General features: G+C 45.1%; 1 protein-coding gene across 10 annotated transcripts in view; it reads left to right on the forward strand.

Annotated features, from left to right (window-relative positions):
* Window positions 1–15,072, forward strand: part of PIGG (phosphatidylinositol glycan anchor biosynthesis class G (EMM blood group)) — a 54,214-nt gene that overhangs the window by 2,144 nt on the left and 36,998 nt on the right. For all 10 annotated transcript variants that reach the window (XM_024246501.3, XM_054553639.2, XM_063723255.1 and 7 more), the window contains 3 exons: window positions 4,853–5,062; window positions 6,572–6,760; window positions 8,486–8,627. In XM_024246501.3, the coding sequence (XP_024102269.1) occupies window positions 4,853–5,062; window positions 6,572–6,760; window positions 8,486–8,627 (541 nt within the window). The remainder of the gene's footprint in view (window positions 1–4,852; window positions 5,063–6,571; window positions 6,761–8,485; window positions 8,628–15,072) is intronic.

The following is a 15,072-nucleotide window of genomic DNA, read 5'->3' on the forward strand; positions in this document are numbered from 1 at the left end:
AGCATATGAAAACATGCAGTTGTAAAGTGTAGTTAATGCATGATGAGAAAGAACAAAATGTGATGATTAGTGGGTGAGAAAGCCTGGCTGAGGAAATTGCATTTAAACTGAGACTGGAAGGATGAATAAAGGTGGGGACAGAAAGGAGCAGAGGGATTGAAGTGCGTTTGTGAGTGTATCGCATGTGAGCGTGGCATAAAGTCTCTGACAGAGCCTTAGCTGTGTTGTTGATCATGTGACACCTTATTATTTGGTGAGAAGGAGCTACTTACTGATTTAAGGCTTGGGGGCAGCCCCATTTGTAGATGCTCGGCAAATGTTCACCGGATGAAAGCAGTCTGAGACTGAAGGAAGCATAGTGCCATATCGCTCACTGATTTTTTCCTTGAGTTTCTTACTCTCTCTGCCACATTTAAATTTGATGTGACCTTCATTCAGCAATATTTATTGAGCATCTACTGTGTGCCACACTATTCTAGACAGGAGGGATGCAGTGAAGAACAAGACAGCATTGTCCTCATGAAGCTTACTTTCTAATTGGAGGGGTAGAAAATCGGTAAAATATGAATCAATGAAGATGGTTTCAGACAGTGACAACTGCTCTGGAAGGAATGGAGGGGGAGGTGTGAGAGAATGAAGGGGAGAGGGGCAGGCACCTTTGATCACAGCACTCAGAGTTTCTGCCGTTCTGCTGAAACTAGCTGTGGGAATCTGGAAGAAAGACATCCAGGCCCCTGATCTTCAGGAACACCAATTTCTTTATCTGCTCTATCAGAAGTGTGGAAGGAACCCTTTTCTCCTTTTTTTTTTTTTAAGATTTAACAGGCAGATTTGAGAAAATGAATAGGTGATTGTGCAGGCTCCAGGTTCTATTCAGATCAGCACGTTGGCACTGTGGTTCTTGGGGCCTCTGTCTGCAGCTTATTGGTTTTATTTCACCTTTGCTGGGGAGCCTCACCCCAGAGCTAGTGTTTTGTTTCGTTTTCAGTCCTTTGAGGATTCTTGCTCCTTATTTCCCCATCAGGGAGGAGCTAGAACAGAAAGCCCATACTGGAGTTAGGATTGTACAGCTCTGGAGTTTGGTAGGTTGGGGTTGGGCAGTGTTGGTTGAGGAAGGTGTCCCCTGCCCTGCCTCCAGTCTGAGAAAGGGCTCAGAGCATCTCCTGGTGTTGATACATTTGTAACCAGACGCCAACCCTGACATGTCCAGTGTGCTTTCACTTGCTAAGACCCTGCAGTAGCTTTGTTTTAAAGTCATGTAACTCATTTTTGAATGCCTTTTCATTCTTCAAGAACTTTCTAGTCATAATAATAGCTGGCATTGATTGACAGACCTGAGCTTTCCCTTAGATTTCCTAGGACTGTGAGTGCAGCCCACTCGCTGCCTGCACGCTTTCTGGGATGAGGGGATGCCAAGTAGTCCCTGCCCTCTTTAAAAATATCGGTGGGAACCCAAGCTAGTGTGAGGATGAGGGAGGTGCCTTGTAAAAGCCACAAAAGAAGGGATGAAAACAGAAAACTTTTATATTGTCAAATGTTGTAAACAAAGTCAACTAACATGATAAACTGAAAAAATTATTAACAGTGGACATGACATACAAGATGTTAAGTCCATGATGTATAAAGAGGTTCAGATCAAGGAGGGACAGCCCTATGGAAACTGGGCCGAGTATATAACGGAATCCACCGAGGAAGAAAGCGGAATGGCCAATAAACATATGCAGAGATTCTTGACTAGTAATCAGAGCAGGGCAAACAAAACAACCCATAAGTCAGTTTTTGTTTATCATATTGTAAAAATTTAAAGATTGATGATCCCTACCCCGCACAGGAAACGAGGTGAACAGGTGCTCTTGAAATACTGTGGATGTGAATACAGGTTGACAGAGCCAGTATCTCCACTGCCACCACCGTCGTCCAGGCTGCCGTGGGCTCCAGTCTGAACTGTTATAAATGCCCTAGCACCTTTTCTTGGCCCAAATCCCATCTGGATACAAATCAGACCCTGCTACACTACTCTTTAAAACTCTTCAGTACGGCTGGGCGCGGTGGCTTGCGCCTGTAATCCCAGCACTTTGGGAGGCCGAGGCGGGCGGATCACGAGGTCAGGAGATCGAGACCATCCTGGCTAACACGATAAAACCCTGTCTCTACTAAAAATACAAAAAGTTAGCCGGGCGTGGTGGCGGGCGCCTGTAGTCCCAGCTACTCGGGAGGCTGAGGCAGGAGAATAGCGTGAACCTGGGAGGCAGAGCTTGCAGTGAGCCGAGATCACGCCACTGCACTCTAGCCTGGGTGACAGAGCGAGACTCTGTCTCAAAACAACAAAAAAAAACCCTTCAGTAGTTTACGCTCTGCCGAGTTTGAACACCGTACGCTGTCACCCATGCCTCAAGGCTCTGTGTGGTCTCGCTCCCGTTTACCTCTTCATCCTCATATAGGCCTCTTCCGTGTTCCCTTGCCCGTCAACCACACAGGTCACACACAGCTCAGTTCCTCCTGGGTGCTGCTGTCTTTTCTGCCTGGAGCCTTTGCAGTTTGCAGGTGTTTTACTTTGGAAAGTCCCACCTCACCTCCACAACTTTTCAACCTTCAGGTCTCAGTTCAAGTGGCACTTCCATAGGAAGCTCTTTAAAATAAATGCCCAGTAAAATGGTCTTGGTTAAATACGTTATTGTACAGCCACACACTGGAATGCTCTGTAGCTGTTTGGATAAAAGATAAAACACTTGTATTTTCCCTAGGTAAAGACGTTCATGCTTTGTTATTAATTGAAGAAGTTTGAGAGTAATTTGTATAGTTTACTACCATTTTGGTAAAAAATGTATATCTTCATATATTTGTGATTTTATACACACACACACACACACACACACACACACACACAGAGAAAAGAGTCTAAAAGGATACTCACCAAGAGTAATTGACTGCCTTTTAAGGAGTAGAATTTTGGGGTGAGAGAGGCTCACATTTTAAAAAATAACTTTATTGAAATATAATTTTTATACAATTACATTTTTGCATGTACAGCATTTAACAAATGTGTATATCCAGGCAAACCCCACCTCAGCTCAATTCTGACCCTACCCTAGGAATGTCAGTTGCTGTTAGGGTTATTTTGGTTGTTTGTATAGTGACTTCCTAAATGACTTCTGCAGTCTGTCTCCCCGGGAGCATGTGGCAACTGATGTTTTGACGTAGGTCTTTTGGTTCTTTTGGTTTTTAAGTTCTTGTTTTTATCTTTAAGCCTGTCTTTCTGAGTGCTGGCCCTGGCTCCGCATAGCTTAGTGGTCAGCCAGTGATTGGTCAGAGGTTGTGCTTCAGCACCCCTGATGTGTTTTCATAACCTCCCTGGGCGTGGGGTTTCTGGGTGGCTGCTGCAGCGTGGAGCTGGAAAGGAGGGAGGTGGGAGCCGCCCTGTGTAGAAACACCATGGGCACTTGCTGTTCTTACTGAGATTCCGGTTTTTTCTTAAATATCACTTCTCAATCTGTTCTGTAATTTTGGTGAATTTCCAAAGTACTAAAATGGTTGCTTTTGATAGTTTCATCCAGTTTTATTGCTCCTGGGAGAGAGATTTTGCTGAGCTCCTCCCTGTGGCATTCCAGAAGTCTGGATAATTCATACTTGCATTTATTTACTGTTAAAGATGTCTTGGCAAAATTATTTCACCTGCTGGTGTTATCCAGGTTCCTGTTTATTTTCATTGCACAGGTTCCAGGATGCCAGTGCTGGCTGGGGTGGCTGTATAACTCTAAATCACAGAGATCTGTTACCCATTACTATGGCCTCTTAGGTTCTATGCTAAAATCAGGGAAATTCTTGACTCAATTCTATTATCAGAAGGGTATAAGGGCATGTCACCTCCCACCCCTCCCAGAAAATATGGTGCAACATTGAGGGTGGGAGCAGAAGAGACTATCCTACTGGCTTCCCTGGCCCCCAGTTCACTTTGCAAATTGCTGAAAGTTCACACTTTAGGACCGCTTTCATCCTGGTTTTCCACTCAACATGGAGGGTGGAAGCAGAAGAGACTATCCCACTGGCCTCCCTGGCCCCCAGTTCACTTTGCAAATTGCTGAAAGTTCACGCTTTAGGACCGCTTTCATCCTGGTTTTCCACGCAAAGGTAGACATTGAAATTGCTGGATTGTTAGGAGTCGTATGGACTTTGCTTGTCACATGGAGATTTGAATCTTAATTGGGAACCTGGCAGAGGCTTTGAATACACAGGTTAATGTTTCTAATGTATACCTCACTTTGCCGTTTGCCTCAGCGACGTCATGAACCCATAGCTGCTTCTCTGGCGGCTGCTGTTGTCTCGCTATCCTTAGCCGCCTCCTTTAACCTCTTGTCAGCTGGAAGGATTATTAGGAGCCATGAATGTCCTTTAATATGGTTATCTTTATTATTATTGAGTTTACAGTTTTTTTACCAGAATCTATGTGCTTCTTTCCCTTCTTTACCCTAATTACTGTCCTAACATTGACCCAGCCACCAGTACTAGGGATAACCTAGCTTTATGCTCACCTATTTTATCCATAAAAAATCTTCAGACCAGCCTGGGCAACATAGTGAGACCCTGTATCTACCCAAAAAAAAAAAAAAAGCCGAAAAGCCGGGTGTGGTGCCACACATCTGTAGTTCCAGCTACTTGGGAGGACAAGGTGGAAGGACCGCTTGAGCCCAGGAGTTCAAAGCTGCAGTGATCCCTGATTGCGTGACCACACTCCATCCTGAGCAACAGAGAGGGACCCTGTCTCAGAAAAAAAAAAAAAAAAAAAATCTTCAGTGCCCTTTTCATGCTCCGGTTTTGGATTCAGTGGCCTAATTCTTGCATTTTCTGACTGCAGGCATTGATGACGGGGAGCCTTCCTGGCTTCGTCGATGTCATCAGGAACCTCAATTCTCCTGCACTGCTGGAAGACAGTGTGATAAGACAAGCAAAAGCAGCTGGAAAAAGAATAATCTTTTATGGAGATGAAACCTGGGTTAAATTATTCCCAAAGCATTTTGTGGAATATGATGGAACAACCTCATTTTTCGTGTCAGATTACACAGAGGTCAGTTTTTAAAATAAGAAAATATATCATACTAGAATATCATACTAGATAGAGCCTGGCATCACCATTACTTAGTGAGAGATGACACCATTTTGTATTTGATTTTATTAATTTATAGGGAGTACTATGGACAGGTATAAAAATTATTCACTGACATAATCAGTTAACAACCCAGAAATACAAACCGGAAGCAGGTGTGAGCAGAGTTTTATGGAATCCAAAGCTTAGAACAGCTGAGTGCCGTTGGGGGGCAGAGAGGATCAGGAAGGGTGACACAGCCAAGAGGCCGTCTGAGCCGAGATGTGATGGGTGAGTGGGGACTCCCCAGGTGGGCAGAACATGCTGGTAGCCTCTGCACATGGCAGAGCTGTAGGACTCCACAGCCTGTTGGTTCTGCTGCAAGCCGAGCCTCATCGTGCCCTGAGGGCAGGTGGCCGACTGGGTGGGGCCTGGTCCTGAGGGGGTTTTCCTGGAGCTTTTCCAACAAAAATTAGACCCGCATGTTAGAAAGCAGACCCTAGGGCTGAGGCAGGAGCACAGCAGCACACCTGCCTGACCTGGGGCTGAGGCAGGAGCACACCAGCACACACCTGCCTGACCTGGGGTCTAGATGGCTGGGCCTTACGGAGCATCCGTAATCCTATCCTGTTGCAAAGTGGGGCGCTTTTCAACAGTTACTTTTCAGTAATGACTGAGTTTTCCTGACTATATATGGCATCACTGAGAAACACTTCTCTTCATAGGAGTTTTTTTAGTGGGAGGGAGATGAGCTAGCTAAGGGGTCAGGGCTCACCAGGCTGACAGCTCTATCTGGGGCTGATCAATTGCTCATCTCTCCTCCGTGATGTGTTTATTTCAGAAATAAGTGTCATCATTGAGTGCTGTGTCTTTTTCTCTCTAAGAACAGCCTTCTTGTAGGACACATGTAGATGCCCTCATCTTCACCATCCTGCTGGTTACTTTAACGCTGGGTACTGTCCTGTCTTTAATTAACTGCCCTTTGCCCTTAGTTACCTCATGACAACTTGGGATCTATTTAACTTGCCCATTTGCTCACCTTTAGTTATGCCCATTAAGCCCAGCAGTGATCCTACAGAAAAATATTTTTGTCAGAACAACCGTTGCTCATATAAATTATCTGTATAATATATTCAATCCATAGCCTAGAAACATAAAAACAATAATAGCAAAAGTTTAATCCAATGCTAATGTTCATTTATTAATTATAGACGTGGGGTCTTGCTATGTTGCCCAGGCGGGTCCTGAACTCTTGGCCTCAAGCCGTCTTCCCGATTCAGCCTCTTCAAGTGTTGAGATGACAGGCGTGAGCTGCTGTGTCCAGCCTGTTTATTTATTTTTAATGACATAGATTTTGTTGTGTTTCAACTCCCCCAAATCCTGTTACCTGAATAAACCCCTAGATTTTAAGATGACTGTTGCCTTTTCCCCGGGGAGCGAAGATCCAGAGAAATTAGGCGAGCTGTTTATACATGTGTTTCCCCTTCAAAGGTGGATAATAATGTCACGAGGCATTTGGATAAAGTATTAAAAAGAGGAGATTGGGACATATTAATCCTCCACTACCTGGGGCTGGACCACATCGGCCACATTTCAGGGCCCAACAGCCCCCTGATTGGGCACAAGCTGAGCGAGATGGACAGCGTGCTGATGAAGATCCACACCTCGCTGCAGTCGAAGGTGAGGTTCGCCGTCGCGCACTGTGTGCCGACGTGGTTTCACGTGGATATTCCCTAGAATAAATGCAACTGCCGGAGTGAATTCAGGGTGCCTGTGTGAATGTCCACCATCAGTCTGCCAGCCAGGGGACGCATGCCACAGGCAGCACTGTCTCAGTGTCCACTGCACTGACTCCGTCTTCCTGCAGCCCTGCAGAACAGCAGCTCTCACTCCTACCCGTGTATGCATTCATTCAACTAATACCTCCTGAAGACCTTCTGTGCCACTCTCTCTGTTCTGTGTCACTTTCTCTGTTCTGTGTCACTCTGTTCTGTGTCACTCTTTCTGTTCTGTGCCACTCTTTCTGTTCTGTGTCACTCTCTGTTCTGTCTCACTCTCTCTGTTCTATGTCACTCTGTTCTGTGTCACTCTTTCTGTTCTGTGTCAATCTCTGTTCTGTGTCACTCTGTTCTGTGTCACTCTTTCTGTTCTGTGTCACTCTTTCTGTTCTGTGTCACTCTCTCTGTTCTGTGTCACTCTGTTCTGTGTCACTCTCTCTGTTCTCTGTCACTCTGTTCTGTGTCACTCTGTTCTGTGTCACTCTTTCTGTTCTGTGTCGCTCTTTCTGTTCTGTGCAACTCTTTCTGTTCTGTGTTATTCTGTTCTGTGTCACTCTTAATGTTCTGTGTCATTCTTAATGTTCTGTGTCACTCTGTTCTGTGTCACTCTCTCTGTGTCACTCATTCTGTTCTGTGCCACTCTTTCTGTTCTGTGTCACTCTGTTCTGTGCCACTTTCTCTGTTCTTTGTCACTCTCTCTGTTCTGTGTCACTCTCTGTTCTGTGTCACTTTCTCTGTTCTATGTCACTCTGTTCTGTGTCACTCTCTTTGTTCTATGCCACTCTCTCTGTTCTATGTCACTCTCTGTGTTCTGTGTCACTCTTTCTGTTCTGTATCACTCTTTCTGTTCTGTGTCACTTTTTGTCCATGCATTTGGGTGCGTCAGTGAAACAGTCGATAATCCCTCGTGAAGCTCACATTCTAGCCAGGAGAGACAAGAAAGATGAGTAAATAAGTATGTGAGCAAGTGACGGGTGCTGCAGAAACTCAGAGGGCAGGAGGAGGGGCTTTCAACAGCGTGTTGAGAGAAGCCTTCCCTGAAGACGTGTGCAGGGTGAGCAGAGACTTGAAGGGAGGGAGGGGCAGACCATGTGGTCTGTGCACGAGTGTTGCAGGAGGAGCAGCAGTGAGGGTCAGGCACAGCCTGCCTGGCTTGTCCCGGAGCAGCAAAGGCTGTGCGGCTGCAGCCCCAGGGGCAGAGAAGCCTGGTGGGTGCCCCTGCATGGCTCAGAGCTCTTTCCTTGTGCTGTGTGTTGTGTTCTCACCAGAGTCCTGTGAAAGATTCCATTTGACAGATGAGGCAACCAAGGCACGGAGTAGAATGTGTCCAGAGTCTCACAGCTTGGCAGTGGCAGACAGAAACCAGATACAAAGCGTCTGCCATCAGAGGGCAGAAATGCAGCCTGCTGTGCTGCATGAGCTGTGTGCAGTTCTGTGAGCTTCATTTATGACATTATTTGACTGTGACCCTGTGATCTGGCTATGAGCTCATAGGAAAAAAAAATCTAATTCATTGAGAAAGAGCTACAACTCTATAAAGTAAAGCTAAAACCGAAAATTGTCTTCTTAAGATGATGTGCTCTCTTCTGTCTGAACGCCGTTGAAATGCTTTTCCTTTGCCTTATAGGAGAGAGAGGTGCCTTTACCCAGTTTGCTGGTTCTTTGTGGTGACCATGGCATGTCTCAAACAGGAAGTCACGGGGCCTCCTCCACCGAGGAGGTGAACACACCTCTGATTTTAATCAGCTCTGCGTTTGAAAGGAAACCCGGTGAGAATTTAGGAGCTTTAACAGTTGGAAAATGTATTACATTTGTTTTCTATAGTCTGGTTTTAATTTTGAAAACCTATTTTTTAGAAGCTCCATAAGGTTGAAGTCCCCGAGCAATGTAAGAATGAAAAGTAATTGGGCAAAAGGCTTTCGGGATCCGAAGTTACATTCCTTCCCCGAATCCTTAAAACACAGTTATTCTTTCGGGATCTGAAGTTACATTCCTTCCCCGAATCCTTAAAATACAGTTATTCTTTGTCAGAATTTTGTTGTATGAATGTTGCTGCCTGGATATCTGGAACTGTTGAGAAAAATTGCCAGTAGCTCAGAGACATCTGGACAGCATGTGTGAACTGAAGGAAACGTGAATACCTCAGCTTTTTAAAAATTTTGCATTATTGTAAACCATCTATTGAATAGCAGTGTCAACAAGAGTCATGGGACCCAGCCAGAGCAGGACAGACAGAGGCCCCGTCTGTCAGTATTCAGACATGCCCCAAACACACACACACCCCACTTTGACCTGTGTCCTGACTCAGCCGCCAGCTTATGCACTCTGCCCTCATGGCCGTCGGCCTTGCTGTCCTGTCGGCGGCTGCCTTCCACTTGCGCCTGGCTTCTGCTGCCACACTCGCAGAATCACTCGCGGTGAGCTCAGCGGTTATTTCTGCAGTGCCGTGAGGCACAGCAGACGCTTTCAGGCGCTGCTCTCACTGACCCTTCAGCACCCTTAGTGCTGCTGGTCCCGTAGCTTCTGGGACCTCACATCTTTCTGGTTTTCCTCCTTTTCTCTCCGTTGCTAGCCTAGTTTCCTTTCCCTGGTCTTTTTTACCGGACTGCCTTCTTGTTTCGTTCTGCATTCGCCCTGGAGGTATGGTCTCATCTGCCTCTGTGGTTGTAAATGCCGTAGATAGGCCCTACACCGGTCAGATTGGTCTCTCTAGCTGTCCCCATTCATCATTCTTGGCATAATTTATCATTGCAGACTTATTGATTATCGATGGGATTCATGTAACATCTGCCTCCACATTACACTTTAAGCCAGATGAGGACAGGACCATGTCTGTTTTGCCCACCATGAGCCTGAAACATTGCCTGGCACATGATAGTTGCCAAGAAATATTTGCTGAATGAATGGCCCTTTCACTTAAGTGAGGGTTAGTTGGGGAAGCATCTCCACCTGACCTCTTATATCTTTTTATGAAGCTTCTTTGCCCAGACCAGCTTGGTCCGGGAGACTTTAACCTAGCAGCGCTAGAGGAATTAAAGACACACACACAGAAATATAGAGGTGTGAAGTGGGAAATCAGGGGTCTCACAGCCTTCAGAGCTGAGAGCCCCTAACAGAGATTTACCCATGTGTTTATTAACAGCAAGCCAGTCATTAGCATTGTTTTTGTAGATACTAAATTCACTAAAAGTATCCCTTATAGGAAACGAAGGGATGGACCGAATTAAAGGAATAGGTTGGGCTAGTTACCTGCAGCAGGAACATGTCCTTAACGCGCGGATCGCTCATGCTATTGTTTGTGGCTTCAGAATGCCTTTAAGTGGTTTTCTGCCCTGGGCGGGCCAGGTGTTCCTTGCCCTCATTCCCGTAAACCCACAGCCTTCCAGCGTGGACGTCATGGCCATCACGAGCATGTCACAGTGCTGCAGAGATTTTGTTTATGGCCAGTTTTAGGGCCAGTTTAAGGCCAGATTTTGGGAGGCTTGTTCCCAACACTTCTTCGTCTTGAATGTCTGACCTGAGCAGAGCTAGGAATGGTTGGGGCAGCTGCATGCGTGCAGGCTGCCTGCAAGTGCCAGACTCCTCACCAGCTTCAGTCCTGAGAGTTGGTTCTGTTTTGTTTTCTTTATTCTCATCATATCTGTTTCATGAGCCAGGACTGTACTCTGGTGTACTCACCGCATTGGGCCACCATCATCACAGTCAATTTTACATCATTTTCCTTACCTCAGAAAGAAACCCCATACTCTTCTTTTTTTTTTTTTTAAGACGGAGTCTCACTCTGTCGCCCGGCTGGAATGCAGTGACGCAGTCTTGGCTCACTGCAAGCTCCGCCTCCTGGGTTCACGCCATTCTCCTGCCTCAGCCTCCTGAGTAGCTGGGACTACAGGCACCCGCCACCACGCCCGGCTAATTTTTTGTATTTTTAGTAGAGATGGGGTTTCACCATGTTAGCCAGGATGGTCTCGATCTCCTGACCTCGTGATCCACCCACCTCTGCCTCCCAAAGTGCTGGGATTACAGGCGTGAGCCACCACGCCCGGCAACCCCATACTCTTCTGCAGCCACCTTCCTCTTCCCCAGCCCAGTCTTCTCTCCCTCCCCCAACCCTAGGTAATCAGCATCATTGTCTGTAGATTTGCCTCTTCTGCATGTTTTGTGTAAATGGAACCATATGGTCTCGTGTGCCTGGCTTCTTTCATGTAGGATAGTGTTTTTCCAGGTTCACAGTTACAGCATGTATCAAGATTTCATTTCTAGGCCAGGCACGGTGGCTCTCGCCTGTAATCCCAGCACTTTGGGAGGCTGAGGTGGGTGGATCACCTGAGGTCGGCAGTTCGAGATCAGCCTGACCAACATGGAGAAACCTCGTCTCTACTAAAAATACAGAATTGGCTGGGTGTGGTGGCACATGCCTGTAACCCCAGCTACTTGGGAGGCTGAAGCAGGAGAATCACTTGAGCCCAGGAGGCGGAGGTTGCAGTAAGCCGAGATCGTGCCATTGCACTCCAGCCTGGGCAATAGGAGTGAAACTCCCCATCTTAAAAAAAAAAAAAAAAGAAGAAGACTTTATTTCTTTTGTTATTAAATAGTCTTCTATTGCATGGATTTAACACATTCATTGACCATTCATGAGTTGGTGGACATTTGGGTTGTTTCCACTTTCTGGCTGTGATGAATAAGGGTGCTGTGATCATTTGTGTATAGCTTTTTGTGTGGATGTGTATTTTTCTATGTTGTCATTTTCTTACTCCAGTATAGCTGTGCCCCCACCCGCCACCTCTGTGCTGTTACTGTGAAATATGTCGCTTTTCTGTATGTTATAAACTGATGGCATAATTATATAGATATGGTTTTATATAATTGCTTTTAAATCAGGAGAGGAAAGAAGAAAATGCTTTTATACTGTCTTTCATAATTGTATAATTACCTCTGCTCATGCTCTTTGCTTCTTTATGTATCTGAAATTTGATCTGGAGTCGCTGGCTTTCAGCCTGAAGAATTTCTTTTAGTATTTCTTGTAAGGCAGATTTGCTAGCAAAGAATTCTTTGTTTTAGAAAAAATCTGGGATGTCTATTTTGTCTTCTTTTTGGAAAGAGTTTTGCTGACTGTAAGACTGGGTTGGCTATTTTTTTCTTTCAGCACTTTGAATATGCTGTCGCACCACCTTCTGGCCTCCATGGTTTCTGATGAAAAGTCAACTCTTAATCTAATTGGGTTTCCCATTTCTTTGTCTTTTACCATTTTTGCTGTAATGTATCTGTATTTTATATTTACTCAACTTGGAGTTCATTGAGCTTCTTGCATGTGTAGGTTGATGTGTTTCATCAAATTTGGAAAATTTTCAGTTGTTTGAATTGCATAATCTCTATTTATCTTTAAATTGCTGGTTCTTTCTTCTGCCAGTTCAAGTCTATTGTTAAACCCCTTTAGTGAATTTTCTGTTTCAATTATCATACTCTTTTTTTTTTTGAGATGGAGTCTTGCTCTGTCACCCAGGCTGGAGTGCAGTGGCACGATCTTGGCTCACTGCAACCTCCGCCTCCTGGGTTCAAGCTATTCTCCTGCCTCAGCCTCCCAAGTAGCTGGGATTACAGGCATCCACCACCACATCCGGTTAATTTTTGTATTTTTAGTAGAGACAGGGTTTCACAATATTGGCCAGGCTGATCTCAAACTCCTGACCTTGTGATCTGCCCGCCTCGGCCTCCCAACAGTTATCATATTTTTTTAACTCCAGAGTTTCATTTGATGCTTTTTAAAAAATAATTTCTGGCCGGGCACGGTGGCTCATGCTTGTAAACCCAGCACTTTGGGAGGCCGAGGCGGGTGGATCATGAGGGCAGAAGTTCGAGACCAGCCTGACCAACATGGTGAAACCCCGTCTCTACTAAAAGTACAAAAATTAGCCAGATGTGGTGATGGGTGCCTGTAATCCTAGCTACTCAGGACGCTGAGGCAGGAGAATCACTTGAATCCGGGAGGCAGAGGTTACAGTGAGCCGAGATCCTGCCACTGCACTCCAGCCTGGTGACAGAGTGAGACTCCATCTAAAAATAATGATGATGATGATAATAATAATAATAATAATTTTTATCTCTTTACTGATATTCTCTATTTGATGAGGAAAAGAAGAGCATGGGGAGATGGGAAGGAGATCGCATAATCCTCTATCGGGAGCTGGGGGGATGAGAGGGAGATCGTATAACCAACCCTCCTTCCAGAGCTGGGGAAAAGGGAGCTCTGTGTTCTGGGCTGCACCCACCACAGGAGAGTTTCTGTCCCACTGGGCTAGGAGGGAGAGGGAGGGAGCAGGCCACGGTTCAAGGGCTGCAGACTCTTATGCTTCTTACCAAGGCCTAGTGGATTTTCTTGAATAAAGATTTCTTCGTTTGTTCTGTACCCCTAGACAATTTCCAGAGACTGTGAATGGTGGTAATGGTGGTTTTTAAAATTTTTACCATTTATGCTTGTTTTATTGATAAGCAAGTTCATGGAGCTACTCTTAACACTGTTCCCTACAGTTCTGAAGGATTTTTATCTTAAAAATGCACGCAAATTTTTGTTTTGTGATGTTAATAAAAATAAATGTTAAAATGTTTATTATTTTGAAAATAAGCAGTTTTGGATTGTGTAGTGAGTGACTTCAGAGACCTTCAGCCCACCACCACCCACCCCTAGTGCTGACCTCCCCGTGTGGACAGCACAGGTCTGGCCACTCCAGAGTCAAGGGGTGTGGGAAGGAGAGCGTGCCTGTACCTGGACTTCCACAGAGGGCAGAGCAGGTCTGTTTTATTTTCGGCCTCTTGCTACTAGAATGTTTGACCCTATTTGTTGTTCTGTCCCCCTGGTGCCTGGCACCTAGTGGATGTTTTATCATTTGTGGATTGAGTGTTGAAGACTCTGCAGGCGAGCCAGTGGAGGTGGAGACCGGTGGTGAAAGGATGCTGCTGGGCTGTGGGAATGGTTTTCTGAAGTGCTGGAACTTCTTTCATGGCCGCTCATCGTCAGCAGGGCGCAATCCACAGGCCTACCCTGTGTTTGTTTTTCAGAATTACAGTTATTAAAATAGTTTGTACAGGCAAGAACTGGTCACAAACCAATCAAAGATGCAAAATCAAGAGGCCAGAAATAGACCTCAGTGTATCTGGGGATTTGGTGACAAAGGTGGCATCTCAGATTAGTGCAGAGAAGACATGGTGCTCGATAAATGATGCTGGTACCCCTGGCTGACCTTTTGGAAAAAGGTTATGCAGACTCTCTGCCTTATTCTTTACAACAATATCAATCCAGGTCAAAGCATGTTAACGTCTTTAAAAGACTGCAGTACGGAAAATTTTAGATGTAGAGCAGTCGTCACAGTCGTATAATAAACCCCCAGGTCCAGCTTCACCAGTTACTGGCCAATTACAGCCAATCTTCTTTCATCTGTGCCCACACTCATTTCCCTTCTCCTTTATTATTTGGAAGCAGACCTCTGAAAGATATGTGCTCTTTGCCCCCATAGTCTCGATACCCTTATCACATTTAAAAAATAGTGTTAATTCCTTAATATCACCGAATAGTGTTCATATCTCTAATATCTGTCTCTCTCTCTTTAGGTGTTTCAGCTTGTTTGAATCAGGCTACAAATAAGACCATACACTGTGATTTGTTTATGTGTCTCTTAAGTCTCTGTAAATCTGTAGGTCCCCAGCCCCAAAACTCTTTGCTTTACTACAGTTTACTCGTGCACATCTCCTTCTGGAGACCTACAGCCAGCGATTTCTCCAGGATGCCCTGCTTCTTTTTAGTGGAAGGTAGTATTTCAAGACCACTGTCTCAGAGCTACCAGTGCTAGCTCTGAGTGGTTGGTCATTGTTTCTAGACAGAAAGAAGAAATTGTTTTAAGATAAAATGATCTTGTGTTTGTATCAATTCACCTTCAAAACTGTAAAATTGACTTCTTAGGTCTTACATCTGTACTTTCTTCTTCCTAAGTTTAGAATCTTGGTTGTCAACAACTCCAGATATGATAGAATTAGAATATCACATAATGACTCATTGGCTTTATCCCGCAATAGACACGCAACAATCTCAGAATAACAATGCCAACACTGCCACTACCAGTATGAGGGTCAAAAGCAATTTAAGATGGGTTTGTTTTTGTTTTTGTGTTTTATTTTTTGTGTCAGCTCAAAGCACTTAATATAAGAAAATACTAGAAGAAAGAA

Source organism: Pongo abelii, chromosome 3, assembly GCF_028885655.2.
Source record: "Pongo abelii isolate AG06213 chromosome 3, NHGRI_mPonAbe1-v2.0_pri, whole genome shotgun sequence".
Taxonomy (NCBI): Eukaryota; Metazoa; Chordata; class Mammalia; order Primates; family Hominidae; genus Pongo; species Pongo abelii.